The sequence below is a fragment of the Bidens hawaiensis genome, unplaced genomic scaffold, assembly GCF_021521415.1.
Source record: "Bidens hawaiensis isolate Kalapana, Puna unplaced genomic scaffold, B.hawaiensis_p1.1 tig00001236_1, whole genome shotgun sequence".
NCBI classification, from domain to species: Eukaryota; Viridiplantae; Streptophyta; class Magnoliopsida; order Asterales; family Asteraceae; genus Bidens; species Bidens hawaiensis.
Window position 1 is genome coordinate 93,172 of NW_027491070.1, and position 20,244 is coordinate 113,415.

General features: G+C 31.3%; 3 protein-coding genes across 3 annotated transcripts; 1 reads left to right on the forward strand and 2 right to left on the reverse strand.

The window, feature by feature from the left end:
• Positions 1–192: 192 nt before the first annotated feature.
• Positions 193–4,257, reverse strand: LOC143566952 (peter Pan-like protein). Its single transcript, XM_077053499.1, has 7 exons — positions 4,153–4,257; positions 1,719–1,778; positions 1,441–1,623; positions 1,133–1,363; positions 939–1,031; positions 673–860; positions 193–592 (listed from the first exon to the last, which is right to left on the reverse strand). The coding sequence occupies exons 2-7, from the start codon at positions 1,734–1,736 to the stop codon at positions 304–306; spliced, it is 1,002 nt and encodes a 333-aa protein (XP_076909614.1). The 5' UTR covers positions 1,737–1,778; positions 4,153–4,257; the 3' UTR covers positions 193–303.
• Positions 4,258–6,489: 2,232 nt separating this feature from the next.
• On the forward strand, positions 6,490–12,316 carry LOC143568143 (DExH-box ATP-dependent RNA helicase DExH10-like). Its single transcript, XM_077054372.1, has 17 exons — positions 6,490–6,561; positions 7,687–8,656; positions 8,766–9,080; positions 9,200–9,304; positions 9,385–9,453; positions 9,530–9,697; positions 9,785–9,856; positions 9,961–10,077; positions 10,165–10,380; positions 10,452–10,610; positions 10,739–10,828; positions 10,936–11,028; positions 11,148–11,301; positions 11,376–11,524; positions 11,593–11,688; positions 11,779–11,871; positions 11,964–12,316. The coding sequence occupies exons 2-17, from the start codon at positions 7,703–7,705 to the stop codon at positions 12,072–12,074; spliced, it is 2,961 nt and encodes a 986-aa protein (XP_076910487.1). The 5' UTR covers positions 6,490–6,561; positions 7,687–7,702; the 3' UTR covers positions 12,075–12,316.
• A 648-nt stretch (positions 12,317–12,964) lies between these two features.
• Positions 12,965–14,788, reverse strand: LOC143568154 (FCS-Like Zinc finger 14-like). The gene is made up of 2 exons (XM_077054379.1): positions 13,939–14,788; positions 12,965–13,335 (listed from the first exon to the last, which is right to left on the reverse strand). Exons 1-2 carry the CDS (start codon positions 14,505–14,507, stop codon positions 13,176–13,178), a joined length of 729 nt encoding a protein of 242 aa, XP_076910494.1. The 5' UTR covers positions 14,508–14,788; the 3' UTR covers positions 12,965–13,175.
• Between the last annotated feature and the right edge of the window lie 5,456 nt (positions 14,789–20,244).

Consider the following 20,244-nt stretch of genomic DNA (forward strand, 5'->3'; position numbering starts at 1 on the left):
CTAACATGTTATTTCCTTATAAACACTAACACATATGTTACATCAATAGGTTATATGACTCCACACATTTTTTAACACGATTTTATATAAATAGTTCAAGATGATGACCAAAACAACTATCGGTATAACTCGCTAAGCACACTTAAGAGATACATGTTGGTGCAAACCATAAACAATACTTAAAAGAACATGTAACAAAACAAAAATTTAATTTTTTCATAGTTTTTCCATTTGCTAAATAAAATGATTAAAATCGTTAAACTGAAAACAATCAAAAACAGTGAAACCTGTGTTTTACATAAACTACTCTTCGGCCATATCATCATCATCCTCGCTTCCTTCAGATTCTGAATCAACATCTGCTTGTTCTTTCTCCCTACCGCTATTTCCTGCATCAAAAACGTTACCAAAAATTACTGTGCCGGAGCATAATCCATCCTCGATCTTGATAAGCTCAAGGGTCAATCTCGGTCCAATCTCTTGTAGCTTGACAGCACTTTTAGTAGACGCCTTATTAACTCTCCCGACATCACTTGCTAAGCTTACAGTTGCTGCTTCCTCATCTCCCTCGCTTTCTGATCCATATCCCGCTCTTTTCATCACAAAACAAAACAAATTATTAGTAATGTCATTACTAATATCGCGCAAGAGAGTGGGAAGAGAAGTACATACTTTGTGATGAAGTCGCTCACATCTTGAAGGCTTCTAAGATCAGGCACTTTGTGGTTTTGAACAAATTTTCGGATTCTACGAGAAACACCAACCGGCTGCAATCGAATAGAATAGTGTCGAAAGTCAATAAGTTTCGTTTCCTTATTGTAATTTAGTAACACAATCCTTTGGCATGATGAAAGTTTAACCTGCAAGTACAGTCAAATTAATCCACATATATATATTGGTATACAAACATATATATACAACTATACAAGAATGCTCACAGTGTTGATGTCAATGGCGGGAAAAATGTTTTGAAACATAATGGTAGTCAGCTTCAAATGTTGCTCGCCCGTTCCAAAACCCGACATCACAATCTGAAAATATATATAAAAACACATACGTATCAATTATTAAAATTGATAATATTGTATAAAAACCATATTGTAAACATGAAGCATGTAAAGTAAAAACATACCAACGGAGAGTTTTTAAAAAGATCTTTTGGTACTCTCGGGCGCAACTGAGAGTTAACAATGTCAACCGCCAACGAATACTCCTGAATTTTGAAAGTAATAGTGGGACCCTGCGGTGTTCTCGCCACTCTCATGTACGGTGAAGTGCCCGTTTTCGACAACATGAGAAAATGTGTAACTCCCATGGGCCCCGCAACGTTCAAGAAATCTTTAAGCTTGTTTCGTTTCTTCTCCTGCAAGTAACCACAGACAAATCAACAACATGATAATATTATAACCAACCGCTTAAACTAACTAACTAACTAACTACCTTTAAGTTTAAAGCGGTGTACGGAAGCATAACTTTTCTCAAATCCATTTGCAACTGTTTGAGAGTCGCGGGTAATTTCAATCGTGAAAACACAAAGCTTCTTGGTATCTTGTCACCCGTGACATGATCGACATTTTGCTGAGGTTGCTTCTTTATCGACTTCACAAAAGGCACCTTCTTTTTCTAAAATGCGTGTAATGACATATTAACAGATTAATTAAGTTGCGTGCACACGTTTAATCATCTTGAATAGCTAAAAATTGAAGAATATTACTTACATTACGAAAACGCGCCATCTGTTGATTAATCGATGTCCTAAACTATTCTCACGACACAAACTACATCCAAAAACATATGATTAGTACTTTTTACACACACACGCACATATATCTATACTATATATAATACACCAAACAAGGGCAAATTAAGACACCCATTTTTAAGTAATTTACAACATTTAAAGCATGAGGTACATGTGTTAGTAAGGGTAAACTTGTCTTTTAAATACAATTCATTCAACTTACAAATTTGGTCCCTCATCTTTAACCGTATTATGTTTTTAATTTAAGTTGTAAACTAACTTCTCACCCATGACTTTTAAACGATTACAGCCTTTTCAAACGTTAATATTTTTATAAAAAAATTACACCATAAAAACGAGCATTTTATTCTCTTTAATTTGGATATGATATTGTTATAATTTTTTTCATTTTAAATAAATTAATATGTTACGTAGGGGTGTTCAGTGTTGGTTTTGATGGTTTTAAGTTAAACTTGTGAGTCCAACCGTTAATACTGATTTTTTTGTCGTCCAAAACCAAACTCAACCATTGAAAGTTGAAACAAAATCGTTACTAACGGCCTGGTTCCAGTTTGGTTTCACAGTTTAAACTTTAATAATAAATTTAGTTTAAAATAATTATTAATTTAAATGTACCATCAATATTAACTAAACACCAACATAATATGATACTTGAAAGAATCATAAATAAAAAATGATATTTTTAGCCACATAAATAGTAAATATTATTGGAAGATCTAGGACGTGAAATAATAACAACATAGATCACAAAATGAATCATACTGCAATTAGGTTAATTTGAAGTTGTATAACCAAGTTGTTTGTAATAAAAAGATTATGTTCAATTAAATTTTAACTATATCTAATATATATTACAAAACGTATCTAATAATTAATAATAAAAAACATTAAAATGCATTCAACATTTACAGTCTGGTATGGTTTCTTATGGCCGGTTGCCAGTATAAACCGCGAACCAACCGTTCACTACGTTTTGAAAATTTTGAAACCGACCAACAAACCGAAAGTAAAAAAAGAAAAAGAAAAAAGAAGTCAAACCAATGACCGGTTTAAACGATTTCAAGGTTTAAACACTTATATTTGTTACGTGATTAACAGGTTCAAACACCCGCTGCATCGCGCGGGCACCATTCTAGTATTGTATATATCGAATGGGCCAGATTTATTTCATTTATTTTAAATTGTGTTGAAGAGCAGTATATCAAATGTAATTGTAAGTTTAACTAAATTCACTATTTAAATAATAAAATGTTGTGTATTTTTTTTTAAAAAACCATATAACTTCCATTTCTAGAAAACGTTTACAAAATAATAAAATATGAAAATAAAATGTTGTCTTATAGAAATCTGAATACACAGATTAAATAACAATTGAATATAGTTTATGTTCATTGTAACTTGCATCAAAAATAACTTGAATATAACTACATTGACACCATAATCTATAATTTACGGCTGAGCAACAACTGGACCAAAAACTGACAAAACCAAACCAAAAATCGACAAAACCGAGCCAAAATCGACAAACCAAAATTAACCGAAAAAACAATTATCGGTTATTTTTTATATCCTTAATTAACCGAGCCAAAAATCGACAAAATCGAACCAAAATTAACCGAAAAGCAGTTATCGATTATTTTTTATATCCTCGAATAACCGAACCAAACCGAGCCACAAATCTACGAAACCAAGCCGAAATTTACAAAACCGAACTAAAAAATTAACCGAGTTATCTGTTATTTTATACCCTCAATTAACCGAACCAAAATTAACCGAAAAAAAGTTATAGGTTATTTTTTATACCCTCAATTAACCGAACCAAACCGAGCCAAAAATCTACAAAACCGAGCCAAAAATTATGAAACCGAACCAAAACTAACCGAAAAACAGTTATTATTTATTTTTTATATCCTAGTTTAACCGAACCAAACCGAGCCGAAAATAGACAAAACCAAACCAAAAATTAACTAAAAAGCAGTTATTGGTTATTCTTAATCCCCTCAATTAACCAAACCGAAAGATTCATATATTCTAGCTTCTACCCCTCCATGCCACGTATTTCATGTTTTATACCTATATATTTATATATTCATTTCATGTATTTCCTCCAAGTACAAATTTTATCCCAAATTTGACTTTGGTTATTAACCGATCCAAATACTGAAAAATTAACCAAGTAAACCGAACCGGTAACCCACAAACCAATTGGCTAATATCCAACCATTACAAAGTTGCAATCTTTATCTAACATTAATAAGTAATAACCACAAAGAGCAAAGTAACTTGTAATTCGTATCATACAAGTGCAAAATCCACAGATACATGAGAATTAAGAGCATAAGTTATAATTAAACAATCATATACAGAACGAATTTGAGCTTGAGTAGTACCTGGTTTACGGCGGTGGTGTTAATTAATGAATTGGAACAAAGGGTTTTGTGTGTTCAGAATATTATTATTAGGGTTTTGTGTGAACAATACGATGATGGTTAAAGTCTTACAGCAAAGGTGAAGAAGAGTGAGTATTATTTAGGTATGGGCTTTGTCGGAGTTCAGGCCCAATCAGATTTTGGGCCTAGCCATCACATCGGATTATTCGGTTCGGATTGTTCATATTTGAAACTTTTAGGACCATATCGGAAATCCAATCCGATCTGAATTAGGGATGTTCTTATCTGATCCGAATTGGTTTTGGATGGATTCGGATAATCTGAAATAATCCGAATAACCCAAAATAAACCGTATGACAAACATTCAAACAAACGTCTAATTAAATAAAATACTAAACCGGAAAATTAAAAATAAAACGTACACAAACAAAAGTCTAATTAAATTCATGATCATCTTAATTCTAAAAGTTAAAACAATATACGAATAAAGTTAAACTTCAAATAATTATCACATAAGTTATTTGTTCGGTTTATTCGGATATTTGAATAATCCAAACTATCTGAATTATTTTGAATCTTTGCCCGAATCTGATCTGAAACCGAATTAGTTATTTGGATCGTATTATTCGGATTTCGGTTTCGTTTTTTTCAGATTTTGGATTTCCTGAATACCCCTACGAACCAGGAGAACCTAGTTATTAAGATGTGTATGAGAATCCGGTTACGAACTTATATTAACCGTAGACGTCTGGTTATGCGTTCTCGAACACCATCCGATTAGATACGGTTATTTGTAGTGGTAGGTTAATGTCTGGTTAAACGATGGGTGACTAGTATTTTATAACAATATAGTTGTTTATGGTCGTTATAAGTGGTTATTGTCCTTTCTAACCCATAGCTTAGTGTAAACAGGTATTGGGTGTTAGGGTTTGATTACACCACAAGTCTTGGAAAAACGAAAAATGCTCAGTCGTCAAAGGCTCGAAAGGAAAATGAAACAAATGTGGTGGTGTTACTAGAAACAAAGAAAAACCTCGAAATATCACCAGGTTCTATCTATGGATAATGGTAAGACAGTACTAGTATGTTCATTGAAAGAATTGTTACGCTTCCTCGGTTCCACGCCCAACTCCATAACGAGCTCTTGTGGCAAAACATTGCAAGATAATGAAAGCTAACATTGAAGCACATGTAAAAACAGGCTCTTATATTTACAAAACAAACATATTTTAAAAAAAAATGACTTATTTACATGGTTAAATGAGTTATATGAGGTTCTCATAGAGTTTTTGAAAGCGGGGTTGTTGAACTCTTCATAGTCCGCGCTCTCAAATATATCATTTTCAATAGTTATTATTGTTAATCCATTATGTATTTGTTATGCCATTGCCAATCACAAGCAGGACTAATGTATTGTAAAAACAATCAACTTGTTATTCCTTTTAGTAGTCGTAATACTAATGGGCTGTTTGGAACCCATTAAATTAGCCATTGAAAGGGTAACTGATTTAAAGGTTTCATTCAGCATGTTTATAAATCTAACCGATTCAAGGGTTTCCTTTAAGAGAACTAAACATGTTTTGATCACGACTAATTCAAAGGCACCCTGTTATTGGAATCATTAACAGGCTATCAGACAACCTCTAACTTAACTACCAATTCAAAAGACAGTTGAGTTTGATTATTTCCTTTGCATGATTATTAATTACACTTGGTAATTTACGGATAAACTAATATGACATGCGATAGTTATTACAACCTAAACCAAAGTAAGTTGGTTGTCTGGCTAGCTTGTGACTCGAACAGTTGGTTTTAGCTTCTTGCCGATTTAAGGTATGGTCTTGTAACCCAAACTAACCGCTTAACTTTCGTTAAGCTGTATTTTTAATCTTCATTCTCGTGAAATACAATATGTATATGTATTGTAGCTACGAATCTTGTTGATGATTTTAAAAACTATTACGAACATTTGTCTTAAGAAAACCATTTTGAAACGTTAAACCCAAACACTTAAACGCCCAACTAGTGAAACTTACATGTCCGACCGACCACCTACACGATCAGTTTGGTTTGTCGTTCCTCAAAAACGAAGTTAGCGGTCTGGTCCATAATTTCATTAAACGTTATATAACAACCGACTTGAAACGTGAAGACGTTACATGTAACCACCTTGGTTTTAGGTGAAAAGTAATTTTTAGCCCTTAATCTTTACACCACATGCTAAACTCAACCCTTACAATTTATCTTCGTTTATAACACACGGCGTATTCAAATAACAACAAAATTAGGTCAAATTTTCAAGCTTTTATTTTCCGCTAATTCATTCTCCATACACAAAATTAGGGGGTTTGAACCAACAAACAGAGGCTAAAGTCATTGCCTTTAGCCATTAATTTGACAAATTAGAAGGTAACATCTTGTTCATATCTATATTCTTTGCTTTAATTTGTTATACCAGCTGTCATTTGTTGTTTATAATTAGGCTTTTTAAAGTTTAAAGCTCAATGTGTGTAAATATGCATATATAGAGAGAAATACATTGAAAAAGGTTAATTTTTTATTCATTTTTTCAAGTTTTTTTTTGGGTTATATTATGCACATAAGGTGTTCGACGATATGCCTATTTTGAAATTCTCAGGATTTTATGTCTTGTGTTGTTTATAATTAGGGTTTACAAAGTTTAAAGTTTAATGTGTGTACATATATACATATAGAGAGAAATTTATTGTAAAAAGGTTAGATTTTTATTTATATATGAGTATAAGAAATCAGGGGTGTGCCCGGTTCGGTCCGGTTATTAGCCTCAACCCAATTAACCATTCGGTTTTCGGTTAATAACCAAAATCAAATTTGGGTTAAAAATTTTAGTTAGAAATACATTAGGTGCATGCATAAATACACGAAATGAAGGTGTCTTGTGTTGTTTATAGTTAGGGTTTACAAACTTCAAAGCTCAACGTGTGTAGATATACATATAGATATAGATTTACTGAAAAAGGTTAAATTTTTTATTCATATTTGAGCACAAGAAATTGGGCATTTGATTTTCAATTTATATTATATTTTGAATTTTTGTGATGTAAATTTTGTAGCTAGAGAAACATTTGTTAGAAGTTTGTATTATTGTATATGTAGATACGCATATAGAGAGAAACTTATTGAATAAGGTTAACCTTATTTATACCTTAGCATAAGAAAATAGGGGTGTGCACGGTTCGGTTTGGTTATTAGGCTATTAGCCTCAACCGAAGTAACCAATCGGTTTTTTGGTTTGGTTTATTTGGTTCGTTGTCGGTTTTTGGTTAGGTTACTTTCGGTTAATAACCAAACTCAAACTTGAGTTAAATTTTTTGTTTAGAATTTACAAGAAATGAAGGTGTAAAATGAGAAATCTGGCATTTGGTTTCGTTTTATATTATATTTTTGAATTGTTTGTGATGTAAACTTTGTGGCTAGAAAAAACACATTTGTTAGAAGTTTGTATAGTATATACTATGGAATCTGACATATTTGTTTAACAGGTCTATTTTGTAGTTAAGTTAACCAAGAGATGGAGAATTCTTCAAGTGCTGAAAAACGGAAGCTGGCGAATGAAAGCTCAGATGCCGAACCATCAAAGAAACAACGTGTTGTTGCAAGAACTTGTGTTCATGAGGTAGCTGTTCCAAACGGGTACACTTCAAGTAAAGATGAAGCTATCCACGGGTCGTTATCGGATCCGGTTTATAATGGGACGATGGCTAAAACGTACCCGTTTGTTCTTGACCCCTTTCAACAAATATCGGTTTCATGTTTGGAGCGAAAAGAGTCGATTTTGGTATCGGCGCATACATCAGCTGGGAAAACCGCTGTTGCAGAGTATGCGATTGCTATGGCTTTTAGAGACAAGCAACGGGTCATTTACACGTCTCCGTTAAAAGCTCTAAGTAATCAGAAATATAGAGAGTTAAGCCAAGAGTTTACTGATGTAGGGTTGATGACAGGTGATGTTACGCTCTCTCCAAATGCAAGCTGTCTAGTCATGACAACTGAGATTCTCAGGGGAATGCTTTATAGAGGATCTGAGGTGTTGAAAGAAGTTGCATGGGTTATATTTGATGAGATTCACTACATGAAGGATCGTGAACGAGGGGTGGTTTGGGAAGAAAGTATAATCTTTTTGCCTCCAGCTATTAAGATGGTTTTTCTTTCTGCAACAATGTCGAATGCTACCGAGTTTGCTGAATGGATTTGCAACATACATAAGCAGCCGTGTCACGTGGTGTATACTGATTTTAGACCCACACCTTTGCAGCATTATGTGTTTCCCATGGGCGGCTCTGGATTGTACCTTGTTGTGGATGAAAATGAGCAGTTTAGAGAGGAGAATTTCTTGAAATTGCAAGATACTTTCACTAAGCAGAAGCAAGTTGGTGGGAATCTAAGTGGAAGTAATAAATCGAGTGGGAGAATCGCGAAAGCAGGAAATGCTTCCGGTGGATCTGATATTTACAAAATTGTCAAGGTGTTTCTCTTTTTTCAATCTTAATATACTTTTATAACTCTTTTTAGTCTATTTTTTTTCTTGTTTTTTTTATTATTATAATCAATTAAGTGGTTAATATATGTTTCAGATGATAATGGAAAGAAAGTTTCAACCGGTTATAATCTTTAGCTTTAGTAGAAGAGAATGTGAGCAACACGCAATGTCAATGACCAAACTTGATTTTAATACCCAAGAAGAAAAGGAAATTGTGGAACAAGTCTTCAATAATGCAATATTATGCCTGAGTGAAGAAGATAGAAGTCTTCCCGCAATCGAGTTAATGTTACCATTATTGCAACGAGGCATTGCTGTTCATCATTCTGGCCTTCTTCCCATTATTAAAGAACTTGTTGAACTTTTATTTCAAGAAGGGCTTGTAAAAGCACTATTTGCAACGGAAACGGTAAGATTTCTTTTTCTGTTTTTTGCAAGACTTTTTCTTCTTTAGAATTCAGATGGTTTTTTCATCCGTCTTTATTTTAGATTATATTAATAGTTTTCATTTGCTAAACTGTGTGACAGTTTGCTATGGGGTTAAACATGCCTGCAAAAACAGTTGTTTTTACTAGTGTTAGGAAATGGGACGGTGATAGCCATCGGTATGTAGGATCTGGTGAATATATTCAGGTATCATAACTTTATTAAATAATGATATGTAGTCTGCATTGCCATAAGTTTCTTATTTTTTTGTGTATTTTTACTTGTAGATGAGTGGGCGAGCTGGACGTCGTGGCAAAGATGATCGTGGTATATGCATTATAATGATTGATGAACAGGTAAGATACATATATATTTATTTATATAGTATCCAAATGAAATAGTTAATGGTAACATATATTTATATATTCTCAGATGGAGATGAATACTCTTAAGGACATGGTGTTAGGTAAACCAGCACCACTGGTCAGTACTTTCAGGCTGAGTTACTACTCAATATTGAACTTAATGAGACGTGCCGAGGGCCAGTTTACAGCAGAACATGTTATCAAAAATTCTTTTCACCAGTTTCAGTATGAAAAGGTTTCTTTTAATCCAAATTATCACCACCTTTTTTAAAACAACAAATAATTAGTAGCTTCTAACGTATGTTTTTTACTCGGTTTTCAGACGTTACCTGATATTGGGAAAAGGGTTTCTACGCTAGAAGATGAAGTAGCTAAGCTTGATGCTTCTGGGGAGGTAACTAACTAACTAACTGACTGACTGACTATAAATTTGTTTGAAATTTTTTTTGGTTTCTCAATGCATAATGAGTTTATATGTTTTCGTTTGTTATTTATTAGGCTGATGTTGCTGAATATCATAAACTTAAACTTGAAATCTCTGAACTCGAGAAGAAGATGATGTCAGAATTAACGAAACCTGAAAGAGCTTTGTATTTTCTTCTACCTGGTAGACTGGTATATTATCTGATCATATATCTTGACTGTCTTTTTTGATTGGGAAGAGGTAAACTTTACTAATATTTTCAAGTATATTTAACACAGGTTAAGGTTAAAGAAGGTGGAACAGATTGGGGGTGGGGAGTGGTCGTCAATGTGGTAAAAAAATCGGCTCCACCAACAGGCTCATCTCCTGCTACATCACGTGGTAGTGGTTATATAGTCGATACTTTGCTTCATTGTTCTGTTACTTCAAGTGAAAGTGGTTCTCGTCCTAAACCTTCTCCGCCTCGTGCTGGTGAAAAGGGTGAAATGCATGTGGTGAGTCATCCTTACCATGTTGACTTTTTTTTGACCATGTTGACCAAGTTGACTTAAAACCTGTTTTTCAGGTTCCTGTCCAGTTGCCTTTGATATCAGCATTAAGCAAACTTAGAATAACAATTCCTACCGATCTTCGTCCAGTGGAAGCACGCAAAAATATATTATTGGCGGTACAAGAGCTTGAAAAACGGTTTCCTCAAGGTCTTCCGAAACTTAATCCCGTGAAGGTAAATATCTAGAAAGTTTTAGTGTTGATATTTTATAGTTTATTATGTGAGTATGCCTTTTTTTGTTTTGTTTCTTTTACTTTTTTATTTGAAAGTGATTAAACTTTAGCACATAATTTGTTTGTCAGGATATGGGCATTGAAGAACCCGAGTTTGTTGACCTGGTCAACCAGATTGAGAAACTTGAACAACAGTTGCTTTCTCAACCATTAAACAAGGTTATGCAACAAGGTTTTTTTTTAAGAAAAATATAATACCGGCTCATACTTTTTGAGGGAACATAACACATTTTTATTAATATTTAAACATGATTTGTGTATGCCAGACTCAAGATGAAAACCAGATCGAATGTTTCAAGAGGAAAGCCGAAGTAAATCATGAAATTCAACAACTAAAGACAAAAATGCGTGATTCACAGGTAACCGTGACATTAGATATTGCGATTTTGTATATTATATGCATGTATGATCTCTTTACTCTTTTTAAGTTTATATAGATTTTCTCTGCCTACATTCTAAAAATATAATTTTGCAACAGCTTCAAAAGTTTCGTGATGAACTAAAAAACCGATCACGGGTTTTAAAGAAACTTGGACATATTGATAGTGAAGGTATAGTGCAAGTGAAGGGTCGTGCAGCCTGCTTAATCGACACAGGAGATGAACTATTAGTCACTGAATTAATGTTTAATGGTAATAAAACGAATTATTAATATAATATGTAGTGTTTAATGTTAAAAGTTTCTAATATTATTTTGATGAATCAGGTACTTTCAATGATTTAGATCATCATCAAATTGCAGCACTTGCAAGTTGCTTTATTCCCGGAGACAAATCAAGTGAACAAATACAGTTAAGACAAGAACTTGCAAAACCGTTACAAGAGCTTCAAGACAGTGCACGAAGAATAGCAGAGGTGAGTGATATTATAACTTAAAAGAGTTATTAAATAAAGATAAAGAAATTAATAATTTGGATGTTTAGATACAACACGAATGCAAATTGGAAGTTAATGTGGATGAGTATGTGGAGGCAGTGGTTAGACCATTCTTGATGGATGTTATATATTGTTGGTCAAAAGTAAGTTACAATTAATAGATGCATTTTTATTATTTAATATGATATTAATAATAAACTATAAATAATGACAATGGTTATATATTTTTCTAGGGGGCATCTTTTTCAGAAGTTACACAAATGACTGATATATTCGAGGGAAGTATTATTAGACTTGCTAGAAGGCTCGATGAGTTTTTAAATCAGGCAAGTTGCTACGCTTAAAATCTTGATATTTTGCTATTTTATGAAATGAAAGGCAAACTAAGTCAACAATGTTTATTCACCAACTGTAACAGTTACGAGCTGCTGCTCAGGCTGTTGGTGAAGCGGGCTTAGAGGAAAAGTTTGGTGCTGCTAGTGAAAGTCTACGGCGAGGTATCATGTTTGCAAATTCTCTGTATCTGTGAGCCAACTTAGTTAAGATTTTATATTAAAATTTTGCATTTTTTTTGGTTTTAATATGATAAGAAACACATACACACCACATAAGTTACGTGGTGTAGGATTCTGTTCAGTTGTAACAACAGGCTTTGCTTTTAACTATAATTGGCACTTGTAGCTTTGAATTGATAGATTTTCTTGTATTTCCGTTGCTGCGTGTAAGATTTTAATCGCTTTTTTTATTTGTGACCATGAGAATTGTTACTGGCGTACCGCATAGATAAACATGTTAAATGGAAAAAAGGAGCCTGTATTAACTTTTCCACTTCTAAGCTTTACAAATATATAAAGTTAAAATCAAATGTATTAGCGAAGTTTAAAAAAATAAACGAGCATAAATGATGACTCCGGAGTTTGGCTCGCTTAATTTAAGAGATCTCAAACTCCGTTTGGAGCTCTATGTCTAAAACTCTGGCTAAGCTCTATGTCTAAAGCTCAAGCTTAGCTTGTTATTTAATATTCAAGCTCAAGCAATGCTCTTCTAATCTTTAGTTATTTTATTATAACTATTTTATATAAATTTTTATTTATTACAAAATCTGCATATACAGTTGTTTTATTCATAATAAATATTATTACTTATATGATATTACTAAAAAAATATTATATTTATTTAAATCATAGGATATTTAGACTTGAAAACCCTATCAAGCTCTCTATACAAGTTTGGATTCAAACTTGTTTACCTTAAAGAAGTCAAATTAATTTCATACAAATGTTGACTTGTTTCTTGTAATTGACCAGCTTCATGTAGAGAAAAATGAAAATCTGAACACCAGTTGACTTTGAAACATTTAATTTAATAATAACACATTTTTGAAACATCAAGTTTCAATTTCAACCATAAACCAAAAGATTACAAAACTATAAATACCATAATCTGTCACAAAACTTCAAAGTTATGAAACAAATTCTACCCTAAATCCCCTCATTTCACCCTAGATTCCAAACATTTTACCATCCTCCATAACATAAATAACTTATTTCGGGTTCGGTTTTGAACCAAAATATGTATTTGTTTCCATTATTTATATCTATATATCTATATATATATTAATCAAAAGTCTTTATGCTATAGCCATCCCGGTAGGTAACTGCATAGGACTTGAGCATAGATTCTCGCCGTATTCGGGTTGTTTCGTTACCCCTGATGCGTACTTTTCTTTGTGTTCATCGACCGAAATCTGCTTGTACAGGCATTCTTCACTGCAAAATGCTTTCTCCCCTCTAAAATTTCAAAAAAAAGTAAATAAGTTAGAAATATCCTCAAATAAATTATATATACCTTTTAATCTCAAAAATTAAATATGACTCAAACTCATAATCAAGTATCGTTAATTGTATAACACTCTCAAATCGATACGATATAGAGACCATGTTCCCTAATTCTTGATCTAGAAAATCAGGGTTTAACCTGCTACTGAAAAAATCAATACCCTGTTAATCAACGGGTGGCCTTCAAGGGAATAAAAGATAGAAAACTAGTGGAAGCCAGCTTAAACCTAAAATATACAAGATTGTTGTTTTATCTTCCTTAAACACTAAAGTAACCTTAAAAAACAGCAATTGACTAGGCCAGCGGTATATTGAACATAATCGAATCTCAAGATCAAAGATCTTGATTGCATCATAAAGTTATTATCAAAAGGGAAACCAAGATCTTACTCAAACAAGTAATATAATTTAATGTCAAGTTACAATTAACTCAAGATGATTACTATCTTATTACTTCCAATCATCATATAACTTTCAAAATCATATAATGAATTTTTTAATACCAAAGGCATAAACTTTGCATAAAAGAAGCATAAAAGCAAAGTATTTTCTTACTTGTAGATGAATATATCCAATCCATGAAGCTTCTTCTTGCAAAGATAACAAGAATTCAAGAAATCCACATCCTCAAACACCATCCCACCACCAACAACCACCGGAGGCGAAGGCGAACAAAACACTCCACCACCAACACCACCACTACTAACCCAATAGCTAGTAGTATGACCACCACTAACACAACTCTTTCTCTTAATCCCATCATCAAAATACTCTATTTTCTTGATCAAACTATTCCCCACATGTGATATCACACATGTATACTCCTCCAATAACTCAATACCAACATCAACATCATCATCATCTTCCCTACTCGGGTTTTTGCTAAATATCGGTATCGGGTTGGATCTAGGCGAAACAGAAAAAACCGGATTTTGGGTACTATGAACCAATGATTCATCATTCATAGCAACCACAATTCCCAGCCCTACAACACCATTTTGCTCCCTAAATCTTTTTGCTGACCTGTTTTGATCATTTGAATTTGAAGACAAGAAAAAAGGCAGAGTCTTTAATGATAATCTTGATTTTTTAGTGTTACTACTACCCCTCTTGAAATCTGCCATTTTTGGTCAAGATTTTATATGGGTGCCTCAAGATTCAATCTTTTTAATATTATTTTGCTTAATTCACATCAAATCATAAAAAAGACAACAGGGTTTTTGAGGAAATTGAAAATCAAGACTGTATTTTGATTTTATAACACATATTATATATATATATATAGATACACACAAGTGTTTGTATGTATATGTGTAAAAGTGGATTAGAAGGAGGGAGTAGAGAGAGATGGCTTAAGAGAGAAGGCCACCTGCTATCTTCCTCTGCCTCATCTTTGAAACAGGCTCTTGTGTTTTAAGGAGAAAAAAGTAGAATAAAGAAGCCAAATGGCAATCTTGTAAATAACTCATAATTGAGGGGTTAAGTTTTATTATTATTTTGCTTTTTATATACTTTTCATTCTACTCCCTTGGTTTTATAACTTCACATTTTCACTCCCTTGAACTAAGATTTGTCATATGTGAATAATGTATCTTATGGAGAAAAGATGGAATACAATAATAATACCTTAACGTATAATAGGTACGCGAATACCCTATATTCATGAAATTGATCCATGAAATCACATCCCAACATCTCGGAATCGTCAATACATATCCAATTACTCATTGGTTCACAAAAAAAAAACAGTTTTGGATCGATAATCGATCAATTTTAGTTTTTTTTTTTCACGAAAACCGTGTTTGAGCGTTTTAAGTTTTTTGGCTGAGTGTTTTAGTTTTGGTTGAACGTTTTAGAATTTTTTTTCCTTTGAGCGTCTTGCGTGTATATCGTACGTTAAGCAATTACTGTACAGTAACCGCTAGGTGCTAGTCAGACGTGGGGGTAGAGATAACGATTAGCCGATTAATCAGGATTCATAGGGATTAATCGGATTGGAATTTATATGTATTTTTTCAAATATAAACAATTTTTATATAAAGTTTTTAGTTTTAACCGAATTTAACTAATTGACGACTAATCAGTGGGGGGTATTGACTTGCGATTAAATGAAGATTAGTCGACGCCTAGGTTGGATTTTACAACCATGCGTATATGTATATGTATATATATTGCATACATGTAAATCCATATATATTAAAATACAAAGTCCCTGAATTTTTATCATGTGAATGAGTGAATCCTTTTTTGTCTAGGAAACTTTTTTATTTGGTAATGGACAACCTTTTGAATGTTACTATGCAATTTGGGAAATAATGATTGTACCAGCCTAAGTTTCCATCATCATAACAAACCATCATAATGATTGAACTGAATTATATAATATCTGCCAAACAAACCTAATGAATTGTTGAGTAATAACAAGGTGACATGCTTGTAACAACTTGCACGTTCGATAAATAATATGTTTTATTTTATAAATAAATGATTTGGTGACTGACTTATAATCGTCATAAAGATTTAAAGGTTACAACCTTTTCTCGATTTAAATAACGTGCTTCTAAAACAATGCTAATGATTTGAGGAATCATAAAACAAGGCTTGGTGTTTTTATTGATCAGCGTGACAATATACACGTATTGGTTATTGAGTTTCCATGTTACAAAACTTTTGATAAAGTATTTGACATTATTTATTTATAACACTATGTAAAAATAAGTATGTAATTTATAAATATTTCTGTTTGCTTAGATGTAATCATTTTTTATATTTTGCCTAATGATAATGAGATCTCAATACATAATAATTTATGAGGGGTTGATCTGTTACTTTATGAACTAATGGGGTCTTCTTGGTCAATGCTGAAAATCTCAGGGAGTTATACAGTATTTCCTTCTTGTTTTCTTCTCCATATTTCTTGATTTTTTTTTATTTTTTTTTATTTTCAACTTTTTTTTTAGAATATAATAATTTCTGCCAATCATACCTTACAAAGATGCTTTCTGAATTCTGATTATTATTTATTGCCAAATGGACACATTTCATTGAGTGAATATTTATATGTGATCAACAAATACTTTTTATAAATCTTTCGAGATTCTTTTTAAATTATATTTATATCTATATTTTAAAACATATGTTATTATGTTGGAAAATTTCCAATAATGAATTTCGGATCTCTTTTCTCCAAATTATATTAATTTTGACCTATATATTCGATTATTATTAATTTTACTTTTATTAATATTATAACTCGCTTTGTCATATTATAGTGTTTTAGTTTGTAAAGTCACGTTATAAGTTTTATTTAATATGTCAAGAACTCTCACTATATCTCGTAACAATATTAGTATAGCGTAATCATGCAAAGATATTATGTATCGTATTGATAGCAATATAATATTTAAGAGAAGTTTTTGGATGTTTATAACTCACATAAAATCATATTTTCGTGTATTTAGGATGTTATGATTATTAGAGCATTCACAATGTTGTTTGGTTTAAAAACATGCAAGTGAGTCTCTCTTATTTCACTCATATCATTTTCTGTCTCTTAAAGCCAATTATTCTTTCATTTTCTTATATTTCTATGTGACAATGTCTAAAACTTTCCCAACATGTGGACGTTTATAACTCATCTACGCTCAAATCCATCGGATTTCTGGCAATGCGTAATCTCATTTGTGAGAGTTCTGTAGACATGCAATAGTTCATTCTGTGTATTTTTCATTTCCAAAATGATATATCTAATCTCAAAGAACATTAACTTACAAATTTTTTTATAAAAAATGTTAGTTTTTAAAGGTTCATTCAAGTTCTTAAATACTTCTACAGTTCTGTAATGATATATATATATATATATATATATATATATGTAGGATAAGTATCATTACAGAACTGTTAAATTATTTAAGAACTTGAAGGAACCCTTGAAGCCTAACGTTATTTATAAATTTTTTTATATGTTAATGTTATTTAAGTATAGGCTTATCATTTTTTATATCTATAATTACGATTACAATTTTGAAAATTAGTTTTTATACGTATCTATGTTTTATTTTATACATATGTAAATTTGTTGGTACATAAATTTTACACATATGTAAACTTGTGATTAATATATGTAATAAAAAAATTATATATAATATGATATAACTACTCTTAAATAATGTTAATATGTAAAAAAAAATTTAAAAATTTGGTTGTGTAGAGTTTCTAAGAGTTCTTAACTTTTTTAGAGTTCTTAATTGATACCAACCCTATGTATATAGGGTAGGGTTAATGTAAAAAACAATATTTTTGTGAGAAGAATAAGAATAGATCTAGGCCATTGGATTTATGATCTAGTGGTTGAGATTGGTAGTTTCTAAATAATTGTATTGTTTCATATTTATATTGTATAGTGTCATATTTAAGTGGTTTATTTTATTTTAAAGCTCTTCTCACACTTCTCACAAAACACTTATTTTTTATTTGAACTCTTTTATATATATATATATATGTATATACGAATTATTAAAATATGATGCAAATTGCTAGTTTTACTATTTCATTAATACTAATGAAAATTTCTAACATGTTGGTGGTCTATAAGACACAAAGTAGCTATGCGGATCTAGTGAATTCACCCCATCTTCGTTTGTTGGTTGAACTACTTATATAAACAATATTGATAAATTGACTATAGAAAGCAACCAACATAGTTTTTTAAACAACTTAATTGAGAATAAATATTAGTTTATTTAATCATTACAAATATTATATATACACACAAAATGAATTCTCTAAGTGGGCAATTTTGTTCAAATTAAGTTCACTTATCTTTTACAATTTACAAATATATTCTGTTTTTGCATTTTACTTAATATTATATTGTTTTTAGCAATTTAAAAGGTCAATAGTTTTTATATCACTTAATAAAAAATATTATCATCAATGTTGTATAAAGTTGATAAAACAAATTATGCTTTTTAAAGGAGTAAAGAATATTTAGTTAATTAAAAGAATAAGTAATTTGTAGTAAGTGGTGCCTTATGGAGTGCTTTATGATTGTTTTCTCCGAAACTACATTATTTAATAAACAAATTGCGTCCATAGCTTCTAAAGTGGTTCACCCTGATATCAAATACATCACCCACACACCCAATATATTGGTTTTTTAAGCAACCCAACGCACACACACATACTTAATTTAAATTTTTTTTATTGGGTAATATTATTTGAGGATAGGTATAGCTAGGTTTATCATAATTATATGTAATTTTGTGGTTACATTAATGCAATCACAAAATTATACATGTGTATGTATTGTGTAATGAAGAATATACATAATACATGCTACATATATATATATATATATCAGTATATATATTAACATACTTGTGTTTAGCATTTTTAAATGTGATACTCGAGATTACTATATAGCCATCACACTAACTCTCTCACTTATAATATTAACTATATTTTATGCATTATATACAAGTGTTTTATATTATTAAGTTCTTAAGCTATCATTAATTCTTAAATGAGCATGTCCCGTATATTCAATTGAAACCCACAATTGGGAACCGTTTACGAAACATCGTGTTCCGAATCAACCTAGATACGAACGACTCAACCTATTTTGAGATATCAAGTGAATTTTTAATTTTGATCATTTTAGGAAAGAAAAAGTAATATGACAACCATCTATTAAATCTTTAAATTGTTAATGTTATTATCATACATTGTTGAATTGAAAAATGTGAACTTTATTATAAAAGTAAATGTAACCCTACATTGATGAGTGAAGAAAGCGATACAATATAAAGACCTAAAAAAAATAAACATCCATCCCACATTAATTTAAGAAAGAAAATGACACCAAAATATATTTAAAAGATTATTAACTAACCCAAAATTTTCTAAACATTAAAATTTAAAGCTAAATTATTTGTTTTGTTTTATAAAGTTGTCATGGGTTCTGTGCTCAAATATTCATGAAACTCGTGGAAAATTGATCAACTATGTAAATATTAAGAATTATTTTTGTATATCAAACCTCGTTATTAACTTATATTAAAATAACATGTCATAATTATACCAAGTTAATTTGGTACTTAGTCCATTTACAAGAGTTTTAAAACACAGGCACAAAGTTTTTAAAATCATATTTTAAATGCTAATGAAATAATTTAAATTTCGGCCAAGTCTAGAAAACATGATACAAAAGTGAATAATCTCAGGATCCATATATACAACATAAATAGTATTTTAATTTTTCAAACATTTCTATCAGCAAATTACGTAAAATAATACATGCATTCACGTATATACATGTATATACATGCATACACCCATATATGTAAGATATATAACTTATGAAGCGGTACCGTGTTAGTTAGCAAGAAACATATCACACATGCAATAGTTTATTGGTACAACCAATTTGAAAATAAATGTTATCAACATTTTCTATGAAACCTCTAAAAAGCCACATTTCCCATTTCTAGATCAAGGGAAGAGATGATGAAGCACGCCAAACACTCTCCAAGGACTATCTTCATGGCATAGACACATAAAATCTCTTTAATTAAGAGTGAGTCTTTCAATGTTATTTTGTATATTTTTTATGATTCCATAGCTATGTGTTAAGAACAAAATATCAACAAACTTCAATATTCAAGACAAGGAGACACCAAACACTCCCCATAATACAAGCATTGTGTGGTCTTAAGAGGGTGCATACAAACCTCAAAAGACCACAAAAGTTAATTTTGACAATGGCTTTGGTCTTAATTGCCATCAACTTTATGCCTTATTACTAACTTTCCCACAAAACAATTGGTTTATTAATTTCTTCTTGGTTTTCTTTGGCATAAA

What these genes read in the sequence shown, in the direction of transcription:
- LOC143566952 (XM_077053499.1), bottom strand. An exon ending in CCGCCATTGACATCAACACT is followed by an intron (nt 861 to 938) that starts GTGAGCATTCTT and finishes CTGTACTTGCAG; the next exon opens with GTTAAACTTTCATCATGCCA. An exon ending in GTGAGCGACTTCATCACAAA is followed by an intron (nt 593 to 672) that starts GTATGTACTTCT and finishes TGTGATGAAAAG; the next exon opens with AGCGGGATATGGATCAGAAA.
- LOC143568143 (XM_077054372.1), top strand. Translation starts at nt 7,703, where the DNA reads ATGGAGAATTCTTCAAGTGCTGAAAAACGGAAGCTGGCGAATGAAAGC. An exon ending in ATATTTACAAAATTGTCAAG is followed by an intron (nt 8,657 to 8,765) that starts GTGTTTCTCTTT and finishes TATATGTTTCAG; the next exon opens with ATGATAATGGAAAGAAAGTT. An exon ending in CGAAACTTAATCCCGTGAAG is followed by an intron (nt 10,611 to 10,738) that starts GTAAATATCTAG and finishes TTTGTTTGTCAG; the next exon opens with GATATGGGCATTGAAGAACC.
- LOC143568154 (XM_077054379.1), bottom strand. Translation starts at nt 14,507, where the DNA reads ATGGCAGATTTCAAGAGGGGTAGTAGTAACACTAAAAAATCAAGATTA. An exon ending in TTGGATATATTCATCTACAA is followed by an intron (nt 13,336 to 13,938) that starts GTAAGAAAATAC and finishes TTGAAATTTTAG; the next exon opens with AGGGGAGAAAGCATTTTGCA.